Source organism: Platichthys flesus, chromosome 11, assembly GCF_949316205.1.
Source record: "Platichthys flesus chromosome 11, fPlaFle2.1, whole genome shotgun sequence".
In the NCBI taxonomy this organism is placed as follows: domain Eukaryota; kingdom Metazoa; phylum Chordata; class Actinopteri; order Pleuronectiformes; family Pleuronectidae; genus Platichthys; species Platichthys flesus.
Window position 1 is genome coordinate 24,011,210 of NC_084955.1, and position 17,854 is coordinate 24,029,063.

The 17,854-nt window shown below is 45.8% G+C and overlaps 1 protein-coding gene across 1 annotated transcript; it reads right to left on the reverse strand.

The window, feature by feature from the left end:
- Positions 1 to 67: 67 nt before the first annotated feature.
- vwde (von Willebrand factor D and EGF domains) lies at positions 68 to 17,364 on the reverse strand. Its single transcript, XM_062399450.1, has 31 exons — positions 17,289 to 17,364; positions 15,725 to 15,915; positions 14,333 to 14,564; positions 14,139 to 14,213; positions 13,058 to 13,305; positions 12,574 to 12,663; positions 12,319 to 12,466; positions 11,444 to 11,658; positions 11,297 to 11,370; positions 10,883 to 11,156; positions 10,520 to 10,716; positions 9,572 to 10,422; positions 8,893 to 9,029; positions 8,488 to 8,652; positions 8,077 to 8,181; positions 7,543 to 7,657; positions 6,543 to 6,793; positions 5,717 to 5,936; positions 5,314 to 5,451; positions 4,726 to 4,938; positions 4,124 to 4,594; positions 3,819 to 3,914; positions 3,443 to 3,538; positions 3,249 to 3,344; positions 2,867 to 2,962; positions 2,632 to 2,727; positions 1,872 to 1,967; positions 1,694 to 1,789; positions 1,392 to 1,487; positions 1,211 to 1,308; positions 68 to 792 (listed from the first exon to the last, which is right to left on the reverse strand). Exons 1-31 carry the CDS (start codon positions 17,362 to 17,364, stop codon positions 778 to 780), a joined length of 5,367 nt encoding a protein of 1,788 aa, XP_062255434.1. The 3' UTR covers positions 68 to 777.
- Positions 17,365 to 17,854: the final 490 nt, after the last annotated feature.

Below are 17,854 nucleotides of genomic sequence, written 5' to 3' on the forward strand. Positions count from 1 at the left end.
TTGAAACAAAACAACTAAAGCATAGAAATAGATCAATTTCTTTATTTTGTCAAATGTGACTTGTACCACAGTGTAACCTGTTGCTGGTAAAACATTTTTTCAAAACAGCCTAAATCAAACAGGTGGTCATTACATTAATACTTAGATTTACTATCAGTGTAAATAAGTGACTGCCCATAACTTAACTGGGCCTGATCAAACAATATATTAAAGAGAACAGTAAAGAAAATTCAAACATATTCATATTAACGTCTTCAGTCTTAAAGTCACTGATGTGTGTCGTCTAAATCAAGCAGAATGAGAAAGTACACTCACATTTATTATTCTCTCTAAAGTAAGAAACAAACATCATCAGTTTGACAAAAGTTTTGAACAAGACTATAATTTTGTGAGAATATAAATAACCTCCATCTTATGTATGAACCATTTACTTCTTCTACACAATATTCTGCACCAACACACACATCTCATGTGTGAGATCTCCGCTGATGACTCGACCAGATGTGTGTGACTTTCAGCCTTGAGGTAGTGAAACACACGGGGACGCAAAGACAAGTGCAATACATCAAGTCCCTCTGTTCGTGCTCAAGTGTGCACAGAGCCACACAATCAAGCACATGCAAATACACACACGCACACGCACACACAACACACACACAAATACATACAACAACTTGTGGTGCCTCATCTTGCTTTGTGCATTTTGTAGCTTCCTTCACTCCGTCTCTCTCTCTCTCTCTCTCTCTCTCTCTCTCTCTCTCTCTCTCTTCTTTCCCATCATGCTTGTGACGCCTGTAAAGATGTAAAACAAAATTTAAATAAATTTAGATTTCACACAACTTCTTTTCTCTCCATGTTACAGTATTGCAGTTTGTTGAGTCTTTATTTTGTAGCTGCAGTCTGCGTCTCATGTGTCAAGTAACAGAGCCAAGCATTTTCTGTCCAAAATAAAAACCCAGAAACTCGTTTAAGATCCCTAACAGTCGTAGTTCCTGAATCCCCAGACTCCTCTAAACATCTGGATAAAAAACATCTGTTGCACGATGAGAAATACAAACTTCCTCCCTCTACATTCATCCGTTAACATGAGAGGCACATATGGGAGAAAGCAGGACCTCTGAGGGAGTTGAACCTTCAACCCTGGAGGTGTTAGAGCCGTTCCTGCCGTTCCCACTGAGTCAGATTAAATGAAGCGGTGCCTCACACTGACCTTCACTGTGCAGGTCAGACCCTTGTAGCCTCTACGGCAGTGGCAGTAATCCGGTAGGACACACCTCCCTCCGTTCAGGCAACGCTGCTTACAGATCGCTGAGGAGGGAATTCATATCAAAGCAATGATTTAATTATTCATAAACACATAAATCTGTTTTTTATATCATGAATACACTCACGGCTCTGACACTGCAGGCCTTCCCAGCCCATGGGACAGTGGCAGGTGTTGGGTCCAACACACTCGCCGCCATTTTTACACTTTTGCAGGCACACGGCTAAAAGTGCGAAGAGGGAGGAAACACAGCAGCAGCTCGATCAACAGTTTCAACACAAACCTGAAATCTGGTTAAAATGAATCCACCCTAAAGGTCAACAAGCCTGTGGCCGGTTTAAATCCTGATTTTAAACCTACAAAGTTGTGATCTTTATATCAGTTGTGATGTACTTGGTGTGTAAGACACACAGACACAGACACACTCACGTATGTTACACCTGCTGCCTCTCCATCCGGACGCACAGGAGCACGTGTTGGGTCCCACACACTTGCCTTTGTTCATGCACATCGGCTCACACACACCTGGAACACATGGTTTTCTGAACTGTGAGCTGCAGGGGACAACGATCTCTGCAGCAACGTGGTGGGCAGGAAACTCACTCACTCTTTTGACACCTCTTGGCCGTGTAGCCCTCGGGGCAGGAGCACACGTTGTTCCTCATGCACTGACCCCCGTTCTTACAAGGAGGATTACAAACGGCTGAAACACACAACGACGTTCAACTGGAGGTCATCATCATCATCATGGGTAACACAGATATTCCACAGTGATTGTAAGTGGTTGACTTTTCTCCTCAGCTCCTCTCCTGGTGCGCGGAGGTGATGTAATAATTCAGAGCTTAGCCCCTTAACTAAATCTAGATCTGTGTGACCGGGCCCTGACCTCTGACCTCTGTGATGACAGGGAATATTCACCATCTAATCAGTGCAGTAAAAAACAAACTCTATTTAAATAATTTTTTAAAGGGAAGTTAAGAAATTTCTTGAAATGTACAATCATTAGATCGAATGTTTTCCAATAGTTTCATTCATGAAACAACTGTTTAATCATTATGGAAGATTAGCCATGTACTTTAAAATTAAATGGAAGCTAATTTATCCTGGTGGATTCAGAAATACATGATGATCTAAAAACAATCATTAATTTACCAAAAGATTTAAAACCTCCAACAATATAAAGCCAGTAACGCAAATTAATGAAAGTATTTAACCCTGATTAGTGTATTGAAGAGTTTTATCATGTTACCAACTCAAAGTTCCTTCTTCAGGCTTAAACTCATTAAAACGGAGACAGGTTCAGTTTTAGCACGTTCAAATATCTTGTACAAAGCGTGTGTCTGTTGTATTAACACATGACAACTCACCGATTTGACACTGGGAGCCGTAGAAGCCACTGGGACAGGCACAGAAGTTGGGCTTGATGCACGTTCCTCCATTCAGACACACAGGGCTACACAGAGCTAGACGACAGTTAGACGCAGAATATTAACATATTTCATATATGATAGATATCTTGAGCTTTAAGATCAGGCTGTATACAAAAATGTATTAAATTAATCAAAACAAAAACATTCAGAGTGTGAACACACATGATGCTACCTGAGTTACACGTCGGTCCGTTCCAGCCGGGTTTGCATCGACAGACATCAGGGGACACACACTCGCCTCCGTTCTCACAGTGCCTGTTACACACCACTGAGACACACACGTGATTAACACACAAACACAAACACACTTCTGAATACAAGTACACAAACTTGATCAACTGAATTCAAGAGAACTGAAGTCACAGATGTTTAAGATTGTTATTTTTACATCTGGGTTATTACATTAGTTTTATGTCAATTCCAGTTTGTAGGAATTCAGAATCAATAGAAGAAAAAAATGCCTCATACTGTTCACATACTGCACTTAATACACATTGTAATGTCAGAGGTCTAAGTAATAATATTCTATAAATAATAATGTAGTAACATCTCACTGATTTCACATCTGGGTCCCACGTAGCCGTAGGAGCAGGTGCACAGGTTTCTGGCCAGACAGGTTCCTCCGTGCTGACAGGGCGGCTCGCAGCTCGCTACACAACGACACAGGATGTAAGCAACACAAAGATACTCATCATTGTGTTGTGAGTGTATGTTTGTGTGTCAGCATAGTGAACAGAGTTGAGTTTACCTCCCTCACAGGTGGGTCCACTGTAGCCTGCAGGACATTCACACACGTTGGGTTTCACACATTTCCCCTGGTTCTTGCAGCCGGGGCGACACACGGCTGCAAGAGGAGAAACGACTCATCTTCAGATGTGGTTTAAAATTCATAACAACAATTAATATTACAGGTTTTCTGTGATGCATCTACACGTGTATCTCTATATGTCCCATTACATATAGTACTTTGTTCTTTGTCTGTGGTTTTACTCCCTGTTTTAGATAATTTAGACAGAGACACCTTCAGTAATTAGTATTAATGATGATTAATTAATGATTAATTATGGTTAATGGTTAATTGAAGTGTGAACTGATTTAATGAATCGACCCCGTCTCCTCCTCACCTATGTGACAGTTGTATCCGGTGTAACCTTCCTTACACGTGCAGGTGTTGGGCAGAGAGCACTCCATGTTCCTCCCACACTGATACCTGCACACGGCTGAAACACGTGAATCACATGTTTATCACATGCAATCGTCTTCACCTGTCAATAATGTTGTGTCAACTAAATTATGGAATATGAATTTAACTGACGTAAAAGTCAGGGAATCACAAGGACAAAGAAATATGAATTCCTATCTCACACGAGCATATTACCAGATATTTTAAACAATTAATACTCTCATAAGCTGTTATTAGAATCTCTACCTTTACATACGACTCCATCACCGGTGAAACCATACGGGCAGCGTCCACACCTAAAGGACCCGGTGACGCTGGGCTCACAGGGGACACCTGGGAAGCAGGGAGAGTCGGCGCAGGTCACGCGGTGAGACGGTTTCCCCCACTTGACCACGGTGGCGAGGGCGGGGCTCAGCTCCCCCCCACTGGGCTGACCTCTGAGGACAGTGGAGATAAACACTCCTGTTCCAGTTTGATTCTGTGGAGTCGCTGTCGTCCTCCTGTCGGGGGCAGAAACTCTCCTGGCGGTGGAGATGGTGGCTTCTGGTCTGGTCCTCCTGTCAGAGGGTCGTCTGGCTGAGGTGGGAGACGACGAAGAGGAGGAGGAGGAGGAGGAGGAGGAGGAGGAAGAGGTGGTGGTTGGACTCGTTTCCTTGCTGGAATTTGATCTGGTAATGTGAATATGAGCGTCTGCTCGGCTGGTGACTGCTCCCTGACCTGTAAAACACTGGGAGTTAGAGGATATGGCTTAAAAAATAACACAACTACAATTAAAACTTAAACACTTTCCTGTCCCATCTATGTTTTTATCCATGTTTAAAAATGCTAGAGAACTGCCTCACTCTGACCTGTTGCTGCACACGTTCGTCCATTTCCCTGGAAGCCCGTTGGGCAGGGTCCACAGGCGAACCCTGCGGAGACGTGGGTGCTGTCAAAGCACTGAACCCCCGGGTGACACGGCCTCCTGCTGCACGGCGACGGGCCCGAGGGTTTGGGCCTCAGGAAAAACTGTGGAACTCTTGATTGTGTGTTTACAACCTTCGCTGTGGACTCTGTGTTACCTTTGAGATGAAAGGAAGCGAGAAGATGTAACTGGGTTTACTTGTTTTCTCATAAAAGTAACACAACCAAAAACAAATTTGAAATTTGTCTGAGTAGTTAAAACTTTGATCTGTGCCATTGAGATACATTCTTGTATATATCCTATAAATCACATTTCTATTTACTTAATTGTAATTAATTGCCAAAAACTACAGGGTCCAATTGGAGAAGGAATATCATTTATTTTTTCTTTACAGAAACTTTATATATAAACCATTTTTAAGCTTTTATTCCTTTAGTAAGAACTCCGAGATTGGAGCTGAGAGCTGGAGAAAGTTTTGAGAGAAAATTAAACTATTGCTTTCCAAAAATAAAATCTGAGGAAGTGGGCTCACGAGTGCAGTTACTTCCATCACCGGTGAACCCCTGTGGACAGACGCCACAGGCGAAGGAGCCCAGCGTGTTGTTACAGCTCGTTCCAGGGAAACAAGGCTGAGAGACGCACTCGTCCAGATCCTCTCTACACGTACGGCCTGAAAACACAGGAAACACAAAGCGGCGTGAAGTGGGAATACTTAACCCCTTACCAAAAAAAACTATAAACCAAGGTTAAAATACTACAAATGAAAAGAAAAAAGGTGTGCAGCATTTTCAAGGATCATGAAGCTAAAAGAACTGCAAATAAAAACATATATCCATGAAGAAAAACCGTCCTACAACAGTAAATCCTGCAGATCTAAGGCCACCACTTAATGAAAGCGTGGCCCTGCACAAAGGAATCCACTGACAGATGTGTACCTGTCATCCCTGGTGGGCAGACACAGGAGAAGGAGTCCGGTCCATCGATGCAGCGTCCCAGTCTGCAGGGGTTGGGTTTACAATCATCGATATCCACCTCACACCTTTCCCCTTTGAATCCACTGGGACACACACACACGTACTCTCCGCTGCCGACAGGGAGGTTGACGTTGGAGACGCAGGAAGCTCCGTTCAGACAATCACAGGATCGAACAGACACCTGGGAGAAACAAAGAATACTGTCCTATATGCACTGCTGTTTATTCAATTCATTATTTGGACTTCAGTCTCCCTGGATTACGATGTAGAAATTATGTATTTGTAGATCAGTGTGTTGCACATGTGTGGTGTTTACAGTTTCTGGACACACGTGACAAACCAAAAGATGGACAGCAGCAATGGTTGTGAAATTAAATTCTCGTTTTTAACGTCTTTAAACTTGGTTCTATTTACTTTTCTCATATTTTGTCACATGTTTAGTTTGAACAATGTTCAAAGCCTGCAGAGAATCAACGTGTGTTGTGAAGTAAGGAATTGTGACACAGCACCTTCAGTAGAAATAACATGTCCTCAGCTCCTCCTAGTGGCCAGCAGCAGTAAAACACATCAACAGAGAGTAGAAGGCTTCAGAGGCTTGTTTGGTGCTTTTGGAATCATCAACATTTTACTGACCAGCCGAGTAAATGTGTTTTAGACTTTCAAAATGTCTTTAAAAAGTCAAAGCATGCAAAACCAGGTCTCTATGTTTTGATAATGTTTTATTTATATTCATATTATTATATATTTTTTGATGTAAAGACCCCATGACCCATGAAGCCAGCAGTACCTGCACAGACGCTGTGGTCTCTGCGTCACAGTCGTCCATCATAGAGAAGTAGAAGGTCTGTGTGCCTGAGGTCTCAGCCGAGGACTTCCACATCAGCAGACCAGCCGGGGACAGAGACGCTCCCTCAGGACCTGATATCAGGCTGAAGCTGAAGCCCTCAGAGTCCTGAGCTCGGAGCTGGTAGATGAAGTTCTCACCCTGGAAGGAGCGAAGAGGAGACGGCGGCGGCTGCAGCACAGGAGGCTTGTTCTCTGACGGGGAAATACAAAGGAGAAGAAAGAATAACTCCAAATTATGTTGAATCACAAGATGGTGGAATCTTTAGCTTCATTTTTGAACAACGGGAGGAAGAGGAGATGCTTCATCCATCTTTGTTCACATTCTGTGGTAAAAACGTGAGCTTTAAAAACAAATCAGTACTTCTCTGGTCTTTCTCTAAACTCTCAAACATCAGGTCTAACCTCAAAAGTCCAGGACAGGTCCAACTCTACCTTTTAAAGTATAAAGGAATAATTGATTTAACGCATGAATGATCAAACGAGTGACTGATAGTATACATAAATCAAGGAGCTGATAACATCAGCCTGATCACTGATCAGCACCTTGCCCTGTCAGCATTTATCCTCTAACTCCTGTGAAGTGGACGGTGGATTCTGCTGTGAAGGGAGCAGAGCACTGTGTGACCTACTTTAAGTTGAAGAAGTAAAGTTGGTCAGAAAGTGTAACAATGAGGTGAGCTCCTCTGTCAGCGCCGGCGGACTGAAGCAGCTTCAATGGTTCCACTCTGCACAGAGCTGCTGACAAATTATCCAAACAGCCCCGAGCAACCACCGACCACGAAACACACCGTGATGGAGATCCAGCCTCAGCTCCACGAGGAAGTTCAAACAGTTCTACATCACCTGGGGTTTTTAGTTTGGACTTTCTCTCTCTCTCTGCTGTTCGATCTGAACCTATGAGACTAAACAGCTTTGGGACAAGGACGTGTTTGTGTACGTACTCTCTGCTATGGACCATGTGTGTTTGGACGAGTCGGGCCGGCATGTGAGGCAGGGGCTGCTGGGGTTGGACTCTCCCTCGCTGTAACACAGGCCGTCAATGTTGCAGGTTTTCTCCTGGGAAGCAAAACAACATATTATAATGTAAATACATAAAAACACACATGTTCTGTGTTTCTTTCTTGAAACATGAATTTTAGAGGCCACTTATCAAACATCACAGCCCCGGCCTCCCTCGGCGAGCCACACAGCTTCAAATGTGAAACATGCACAGAACATGAAAAACTAAACACATTCTGTTTCCTGTGTTTATGAAAACCTCACACATTCCACTACACTAAATCACAGCCCGATCGGTGAAAGTGCTGCTACGATTTACAGCTGAAGCAGAAAACATGGCTGTAATAACAAGATGATGTCTTCAAAATATATGCAGAAATCCCAAAACACTGTAAAAATCTACTTGTTGAGGAAGATGTGGTTAAAGGACAAAGACAATCAGACAATCTTTAGCCATGCTTCTGATGACGTGTTACCCTCAGGGTGCAGAGGACTTCAGAGTTCAGGCTGCAGATGTGACAGGCTCCGTCGTACAGAGTCAGGATCTTAGCGTTGCTGTAGCTGTAGCCATCGTTGGACACCTGGCGTCAGAGGAAAGAAAATGCATCAAGCAAATAAACTGAACTACAATCAATCAGACGGGCTCATTCTCTGATATTTAACTCATCTACTCTACAGATCTAATCTAAACAGATCTTTAGCTAAATTAAATATACTGATTGACTGACTGAGGCCAGAAACTGAAAACTACACGAAGGGTCACACCTGTCTGCTTCCACCTGCTCCACTGCAGATTTACTGTGGGAGCTTTCATTACTATAGATCCTGCACAGAGAGAATAAGAGAATAAAAACCTGTGAGCTTCCCTGTGCATTACAGAAACTCACTTTGATCTGCCAGCGGGCCAGAGGTCTGTTCATCTCCGTTTCCTGGTCCAGGCCTGCGTGATGTCCGTTGACCTCCAGGGGGAGTGCACACTCCAGGGCCGTCACGTCCAGGAAGGTGGCCAGGACGAACTGGGGCTCGTCCAGGATCCAGTCTCCATCCACAAACTGGACAAGAGATACAGGAGGGAAAAGAGAGAGAGAGAGAGAGAGAGAGACATCAGAGATGATACCAGGAAAGACAAGAGGAATGAAGTGGGGTTCGGTAGTAAGACAGAGAAATAGATTCAGATTGGTTAGGATCACCAGCTTGTAAACCACAGATAATTAGAACCTCTACTGATATGCCCATCATACAGTTAAAATAAATGTGATAGAAAAATAAACAGACCACAGCAGGACACGTACCTTTTCTTGAACAAACTCACACTTGAGCTCGTACGAGTCCTTGAAGCCTTGACCGTAGACCTGGACGCTGGAGCAGTCTCCCTGTCGAACATCACACAGACCCTCCTTCTCCAGCTCGGTGATCTCCGGGATCTGGTCTTCACAACATCAACGACAAAGAGTCAAGACGAGTGGAGACTAATACAGTCATACAGTCTGTCACCATAGAAGTCAAGAGGAAGACAGACGTGTGCGTGCAACTGTCACATGAACGACAACAAGGCTGGAAACTTCGTTTTAATCACTTTGTTTTTCCAAGTGAAGGATTACTGGATCTAGATGAAAAACAGCACATTAAGGGGACTAAAATCTTTGAGTGTGTTATTTCCTGCAGATTCTTATAAGAGTCAGAAAAAGGTGAATTTTCAATGGAAAGTAGTTTTTTCAGCCAGTTTCCAACCTGCTACTTAGACCAACGTGTAGCTGAGATACTGTGGATTCAGTTGGCATAGCTGTATGGGGCTTGATCTCCTTTTCCACAGATGTATTTCTAGCTACTGTGATGTCTAACTTTTTTCTAAATCACATCAGATATATCTTTTAGCATTTCTGTACCTGAATACTTCTTTATCCATAAGTTAAAACTACCTGATATGAGCTTCAGTATTGAGTTTGTGTTGTTGTGTGTTTAGTATGTTACCAGACAGCACACTGCAGTCGTAGGACCCAAATCCCGGGAAGCACACACAACCCCATTCCGAGCACTGTCCGTTCCCATTGCACAGACTGGGACACTTGAGGGCGGCCAGAACATCCTGGTGCTCCGTCTCCCTCCTCTTCTCCTCCACCAGCCTCCTCTCACACTCGTTCTCCAGCAGCGGTAGCGTCGCGTTCAGCCACGACGGCTCGTCCTTCAGCTGCAGGTCGGTGACGCACATAACCACCACATGGTCCATCAGGGACCTCTCTATCAGGCGCCTGCAGCCTATCACGATGCTCGATTGAGCCACAGCCCTCTGGCACTGGGCCCGGGCCTGAGGCTCGGTGAGGCCTGACGGTGTGGGCCACGTTGGGGAAGAGACCAGTTGAGCTGCTGGTTCGTGGTCTTCAGGGAAGAAGTAGGTAAATCCCTCCAAGTCCGACTGGCTGAGGCTTTGGTGCGGGGGGTTGGAACTGTAACGGTGGGTCTGCCGCCTCCCTCTGAGTTGCTGCCTCTGGGACGAGGTCAAAGACTCGTCCCTGGAAGCTCTGGAGTGGGAGCCAACACCGTGATCGTGGGCTTGTTGACCCGGAGGAAGCATCTGTCTCTCGTTGCCTTTGAGCAGCTCCACTGAGCCGATGTACTCGGCCGTGACGTCCAGCGTGGGGATGACGCTGAGGACGTGCACGTTGCCATGATAAGAGCAGGTGGGGTCCGGGGCTGTGAGCGTCTGCAGCCGAGCTCTGGAGGACGCCAGGCGGGGCTCTGCCTGACAGGTACAGTACTTGCGGGGGCTCGGTGCACCCAGGTGGGACGGCAGGGTGTCAAACAGGCTGCTTCCTGGAGGGAGTCTGACAGGGGAGGAATAAAAGGAACAAGATGTCAGTGAAGAGGAAAGAGAGTCGAGTCACAGTAACTCCTGCTCCGACATCCTTAAAAAAAACTGACCTCCATGCGGAGATAAAAGCGTGCAGGTCCCTCAGTGTGGCGCCCCCTGCTGCGTGGAAGTCATTGTCCGACTGTCCATCGTAGGTCCCACACAGACCCTCAGTGTGACCCCGATCAGACCCGGGGGCTCTGACTGTCAGACTCATCCCCCAATCGGACACATCTGCACGGACAAACGCTCCAGACGAGAAGGTCATCTGGAGACAACAAGGACACAAGAGATGATCCTCAGAGTTTGAGTGCAGAGAAGGTCACAGTAACCGTAAGATGAGTCGTACATATTTATATTAAATCTAGAAGTGCTCTGGAAGTTAGCAGGAATGGTCGTGGGTGTGAACATGTGTGATTGTTGCTCTAGCTCACAGTGACTTTTCGTCCCTGGTAGGACTCCGTGATGCGGATGCCGCTCTTGCTCAGGTCTCGGTTCTTCACGGACAGATGAGGTTTGGTTTCCCCCAGTTCCCCGTTGCACATGTCAAAAGCGATGACGTCGCCGCCGTCCCTCGCCACGAAGCCGCAGACGCAGGAGGCGGCGTGCACCACACTGCCGCACTCCCACTGACGCACGTGGACCTCGAACGGCCAGAAGTCGCTCTTGTACAGAACAAAGGTTCCGATTTGGAAGCTCTCATAGTAACTGCACAGAAGGAAAACACAGGTTCCTGTCATTGGATCGTATTAGATATTTGCTAAGTGCGTTTGAAAATGTCACGTTATGTTAAACTACGATTTAAATACACGATGTTCCCTGATTAGCTGCTTGAGACACTGAAGTACCTGCCATCAAATGTGATCATGTGAGGATCAGTGAAGGAGTAGCAGTAGGCCGAGGGAACGTCCTCCACTGTGATCTGAAAATGAGAGATCAGTTAAGATATAATACTTCCAGAGACGCAGCAGCTACCGACAGTCTGGTGCGTTTACCTCAACGGGTTCTGGCGAGTATCCGTTCCACAGGAAGTTACGCGTGACGATGGGTTTCAAGGAGATCTGAGTCGTCCTGTTTCCGTCTTTGACAAAGTCCGTGACGGGGCTGAAGTGGATCAGCGCTCGGCTGCAAACCCCGACTCTGCAGGGGCCACGGGGCAGATCCACCACACAGGAGGACAGGGACACATCGGCACCCAGCCACCCCCCATCTGCAACATATCTCATTTGATCATTTCAACTAACCCACACTTTGTCAGCTGTTTTTGAGATTTGAAAAGATACAGTGAAGTAAAGTGGCTCCACAGCCCTGTTTTTATTGACATGTGCAGATTGGACAATCCTTTTTAAATATATCAAACACACTTTTACCTCTTCTATCTGTACAAAGCAGAAGGTAGCTTCAATTTTCACATACAAGGTGCATACAGCAGCAGATCGAACACGTCTAACACGAGGAGTGACAGCTTTAATGGATCAGAGCATCACTGCTGTGTGACGTCAGTTGCATATTCATCTAAAGGTAAATACTGTATGTGGAGAGTTTTTCTGCTCTTTTTCTCTCTGCTTCTCCTCAGTTATTTAAGATTTATTCATTTTCCAAAATGGAAATTCAGGCAAATGGTAATAAATTACTTTTTTCACTTTGTCAACATGTGTTTATCCTCACCCTGAAACCTCAGTCACTCCCTGATTTTGTTTACTTCAGTATAGAGGCGAGGATTCACTGTTTCGACTTCTCAATCCCCATTTTATAAACAACCTCTGCTAGACTGGAACGTACAGTCTTCTGCAGACTGGTTTATTACAGGACCGGTTTCCAGACCCTCTCAGGACCAATAAGAAGTCTTTATGTGCTCAGACGTTCTCACCTTGGCTGCTGGTGCTGAGCTGCAGCTGCAGAGAGCACTGCTGTGAAGTGGAGGACGTCTCCTCCACACACGGGACAGGAACCGTGCTCTCCACCACCAACTCGTACAGCTTCCCATCCTCAGACACCACGCTCACCTCCGGTATCAGCTGCACGTTGATAAAGAGGAACCTCAGCAAATATATACATACACACTTTATCCCTGGGAATATAGACACAATACACAGTTTTAAAAATTCAGATTACTGGGATTTACCCTAATCCCAGCAAAGAACTCCCGACTTTCCACTGAAGCTCCGCGGACGTCCGGAGACTCCAAGAAGAAACTGGAACAGGAGCAGTAGATCTGTGGAAAGAGAGGAAGATTCAATCGTTTTCTTTCTTTTGAAGTAAAGTGCAGACCCTCAATTATCTTTTCTTTATCAGTGTGACTGGTGCAGTGATGAAATTATAATATAGGAAAAATACAGTAATGAATAAAATGTTAAAACATCCAGGATGATTAAAAGATTTTATAGTTTTAGTTCCAGAACAACTTTCAAATACGTGTCTGTTCAGCTGTTTTTAGATATGGGGGTAACTTAAACCTTAATATAATCTTAGGACATTTGTAAGTCCAGGACCTGGTTGAAACATTAATAAATAGGATTATTATTTTGGGACTCAAGCTGATAAACCACAGTTCTTCTAGAATCCAACCAGGGCCCCACAAAGTAAAGCCCAGTGGCCCGGCCTCAGACCTTGTCCCCCAGGCGGAGGTTGAACCCGTCCAGCTCGATGAAGGCCGAGGTCTGGATGGTGGTCTCCTGCTTCAGCTCGTCCTTCCTGCCCTCAGGGGACAGACGGGACCAGGCCACCACGAAGCCCAGGGAGCTGCTGGAGCTGCTGGAGCTGCTGGAGCTGCTGTCGAAGCTGCACTTGAGGTAAACAGAGTTACCGCTGACCTCTGACACGATCACAGGCTCTGAGGGAAAGGGAGGCTGCTCGGCTGAGAGAGAAGAGAGAGAAGGAGCAGGCAGAAGGAGGATTTTAATACTTACAAGGGTTTGATCACATCTGGAAATGTAAATTTATCATCCACATTAATGTTCACCTAGTGATGGACGGATGGATGGATGGATAGATAGATAGAAAGATAGAAAGCATTTAAGCTTCAGTAGCTTATTACAACTGAAAAGTACTAAACTTACTATATATATATATAAACTTTTAAAATCTCTTTCTTTGTTATATTGCTTTTAACTGGGTTGTTGTTCATGTTGTTGTTTTATTTCATCCATTGTCTCGCTTCAACTTGTTCAAATTTGTAATTGCACTACATGAATCTTCTGTTTTTATGTCAATGAAGCACTTTGTAAACCTTTTTTTGAAAAGCGCTTTAAAAATTAAGTAGATTATTATATCAAGATCATTATTAAGAATATAAACATGAGAATAAGCAAACTGCAGATGTTACAGTGAGTGACTGACGGCTCAGCCGCAGCAGAGGAGGTGGAGACCCCGTCTATAGAGAAACTGTTTTCATAGTTTGGTGGTGGAGGAACTGGGTTGTCATCTCCCTCTAATTAAACCTCCCTCCTCCACCTCTGCCAGCTTCCTCAAACCGGTCCTGGTATAACTCCTGGCCCGGCTGAGGGGCCGTCGCTAGGAGACGAGGCCCAGCGGACCCGGGACACATGCTCGGCTCATTAAGGAAGCGGTGAGGGGCCCGGCGGTGCATTCCTGACCACATGGCAACTCCCCGACCTCCCGATTGTTTTGCTGTTTGACCTAACACGAGGAGACAAGCGTGGGCCGTAAACACAGCAGCGGGATCCTCACTTTTACATGCTCCGTCCACGTCCGCCTCCTCGGGGCCACAGGTCAGCGACGCCGTGGGCAAAGTGTCTGACGTCTCTGTTGGATAGATCGAGCCGTGGGGCAATAACAGAGAGCTGTAAATCAACATTATTAACACACTCGATTGCTGTTCGAAGAAAGTAGGAAGTCCTAAACAGCAGGGTGAGTGGACCGACCTTGAGCGCAGTATCCCATGCAGCCCTGTGTGGGCTGCAGCAGGTAGACGTAGAAGTCTCCACAGTTGCGCACCGTCACCGGGATGCGGAACAGGCAGCAGTCTTTGCTGCTGCTCGGGAAGAACTGCCAGGCGGCGCAGGCCGTCAGCAGCCGGAGCTCCAGGGGCCCGGGCAGGGACTCCCCTTCACGCAGGGACAGCCACACCGGGGCCTGGGTCCCACAGTGGTTCACCTGGAAGTTCACACAGAGACAACGGAGGGCTGAATCAAAGTATCCAAATATCCAAAACATCTAAAAAGGGTTAACGGTCTGGATATGGCCATTTCTCCACCATCATCTTTGAAAGACGTTATTCTGCATCACATGTCCACAGCTCCTCTCTTCCCTCCCCTGCAGGGATCCATCACCCACGGGGAGCGGTGATCCCCCGGGAAGGCAAGAGAGAGGCTGACACTTCAGACGGATCCCACAGGTTCCTCTCAGAGGGTCGCTCGCAGGAAATGAGACACATTCCAGCTCTCCTTCACAAATATATGTACAAACACTCACCAATAACCTGACTACAAAGTCAAATGTGTCCACACTTGCACAATTTAAACACAACCACTTTGATTTCTGCGACACCGGATCACAGATATGTCTGCAGAGGTTTCTGATGAGTTGGTGTTTGAAATTAAAAGAATCATAGATCATCACTTTGTAATTATCACCTCTGGACGTCACCACATGATTCTACAAGGAGACAGAATGAAAACTGCCCAATTTCAGGGGTCATGAGAAATGTATGACCTTTGATCAAGGTCACAGTCATCAAATAGTTAAGAGACATCGAGTTACCTGAGGTAAGACTCAAGGGATGTGAAATCTTGCATTACATTAAAAACCCTGATGCAACTGTTGCTTGACAACTTTATTAAACGTGGCAACTATTCTGAAGATCCATTAATCAGTTGATCTGAGCAAATATCAAAACTATACAACGAGCTACAGCTTCGATGACATAAATGATGACGTAAATGTGTTTAGTATTATTGTTGCATCTGGTTCAATCCCAAGTGGACAGCTCCTAGTTTAGATCAGGTCGACCTCAGCAGCATCCAGATCCGATCACAAGTTTCTTTTAGCAGCGTGTGCACGACCTGAAGAGCTTAAAGGACCGAGATCCTCCGTTTCATAAAGACAATTCATATAAAACTCATGTCCATGACGTCTGACACCTTTAACAAGTGTGTCAAATATCTTAGACAATCAGGTTTGCCTAGAAAATGCCAAGAAATAGACAAGATCTGATCTGATTTCCTGATTCCTTCTTTGAGACAAGTGGAACTCAGAGCTGTCCACTTCAGCGCCTGCGTCCTTGAAAGACCCTTTTTACAGAAGCGGCCATTTACCTCCACGCACTGAGTGGGCATGCTGGCCGGCTTGTCAAAAATCTGAAACTGGTACCAGCCCGGAGTGAGGGAGTGGTCGCAGATGAAGTCCTGCAGGGCCGACTGCTGCAGCCAGCTGGAGCTGAAGGTGGCGCTGCGGTAGGGGTTCTGGAGGATGGAGTGCCCCCCCGGCGCACATTCAGGAGGGAGCGCTGCGAGCAGAGAGAGAGAGAGAGACACTGGATGAAGCAATGGTGAAATACATGGAAGGTTTTCTGCAGGACAAACACTGGATTAATGCACGTGTGCTCATCGTCCAGCTGGTCCAGGTTCAACATAAACATCTGGATGAGAAGGTGCAGAGACATGAACATTGATGAGGAAGTGCAATGACATAAAGGAGACAGCATGATGTTATTATTCAGGATATGGATATACTTTTACTGAATATGACAACAAATTCCACAAATCCATCATGTTTGTTTGGACAAAGTTCAACACTTTTGAAGATACATTGATTCTCTACTGAATTCACATGATCTCAGAGACACATTAGGGCCAGTTTCATGTTTAAAACCTTTTTGTTACTTTACAGCCTTAAAAACACTTTTAAATCAGCTGGAACTGAATTTCTATTTATATAGATATCAGTTCTTCAAACATTGTCATGAATTATTCCCTGAGAAATTGGGGAAATGCCCAAATATGCCTTATCTCACATTGTTAAAGAGGTTTCCTGGAAATTAGTTCAGTCCTTTACAGGGTAAAACATAATCTCTGCTCATGGATCAGTAACTGTACTGATAACACAGCTAATTTATCATTTATAAATAAAGATAAAGCTTTTGGTTTTACTGTAAATCTCCAGGAACAGGTCACCTGTGGTTTATAACCCTGCGATTCAGGGAAATGTGTCATCTAAAAACAAAGATCAGCAAGAGGACAGGTGATTAAGGGGCTGAGGAGATGTTTGACCGGGTAGAGACCAGGAACCATCAGAACATTCTACCCCCCCCCCCCCCCCCCCCCCACCACCGAGCTGTCACCAGGAGAGAGGGAGCAGAGCAGCGTCTGACTCTCATGGCCCTGACCTCAGAGGTCAAGTGAAAGGTGACACCGGGTCTGAGTCTGAGGTGAACTGACCGAGAGACCCTGAAGGAACATGACAGGAGCTGTCAGAGCTGAGCTGTCCCCACACGTCCGTCCCTCATCCGTCCCTCATCCCTCCATCTGGACCTGGTCGGCTTCACCTACCTCTACAGAACCAGGTGGGTGAGGAGAAAGTTTTCAGAACCTTACTGAGACCATGAGACTGGAGCTGTGTGGCCTTGGACGACCGCCACGTGATGGATGAGGGAAGAGGGTCAGCTGATGTTTGGTACAGAACTAGATCCTACCTGAGGCTTCATCTTCCTCGTTCTGATCGAGACCAGAGGAGATTCGATCAGATCCTACATCTCATATTTGGTTCAATTATTTTAAAACTGAAGAGAAAATAACTCAACATCAACACCAGAGGAAAAATACGTCGAGAAGTTTGCTGGTGAAACTTGAGGAAACGGATCGTAACGGGTTTCAAACGTACCTGTCTGAGCGCGCAGTGCGTGAGGAAGGAGAAACACAACGCAGGGCAGAAGCTTCACGAGCGTTTCCAGCCTCATCTTCCTGCAGAGACCAGACCTTCACAGACACAAGCACCCGGAGCGAGAGGAGCGAGAGGACTCACTCCGTTTAAAACCCCCCGGAAGGACGAATGACGCAGGGCGAGACCCGGAGTTGGTGTTTGTGGAGGTTTGCAGGAGCTGATCGGAGGCGCCGGGCTGCAGCGGCTGACCGCACTCTGCCTGCAGGCTGCAGCATCACAGTTAGGAGGGGCGACATGACCCGGACCTGCGGAACATCTGCACACATCTGCACACATCTGCCCCCATCTGCCCCCGAGCTGCAGCACGCGGGTCAGAGCAGAGCCGAGTGCAGACGACACTGGACAGTCATCCAAAGTGTTTATGAGAAGCAGAATCTGTCTGTTTGAGTTTAATATTCACTTTTTATCATCATGTAGATTTATTTAATATATTGGAGACAGTGTCAGGGAAACACAGAAATCTTCTGATAAGAAACTAATGCACAAAGCATTGTAAATACATATAG

Coding starts and splice junctions, on each gene's coding strand:
- vwde (XM_062399450.1), bottom strand. CDS start 17,364: ATGAGGCTGGAAACGCTCGTGAAGCTTCTGCCCTGCGTTGTGTTTCTC. Junction 9,030..9,571: donor CGACTGCAGTGTGCTGTCTG/GTAACATACTAA, acceptor GATGTTGTGAAG/ACCAGATCCCGGAGATCACC. Junction 1,309..1,391: donor AGGCCTGCAGTGTCAGAGCC/GTGAGTGTATTC, acceptor TTCCCTCCTCAG/CGATCTGTAAGCAGCGTTGC.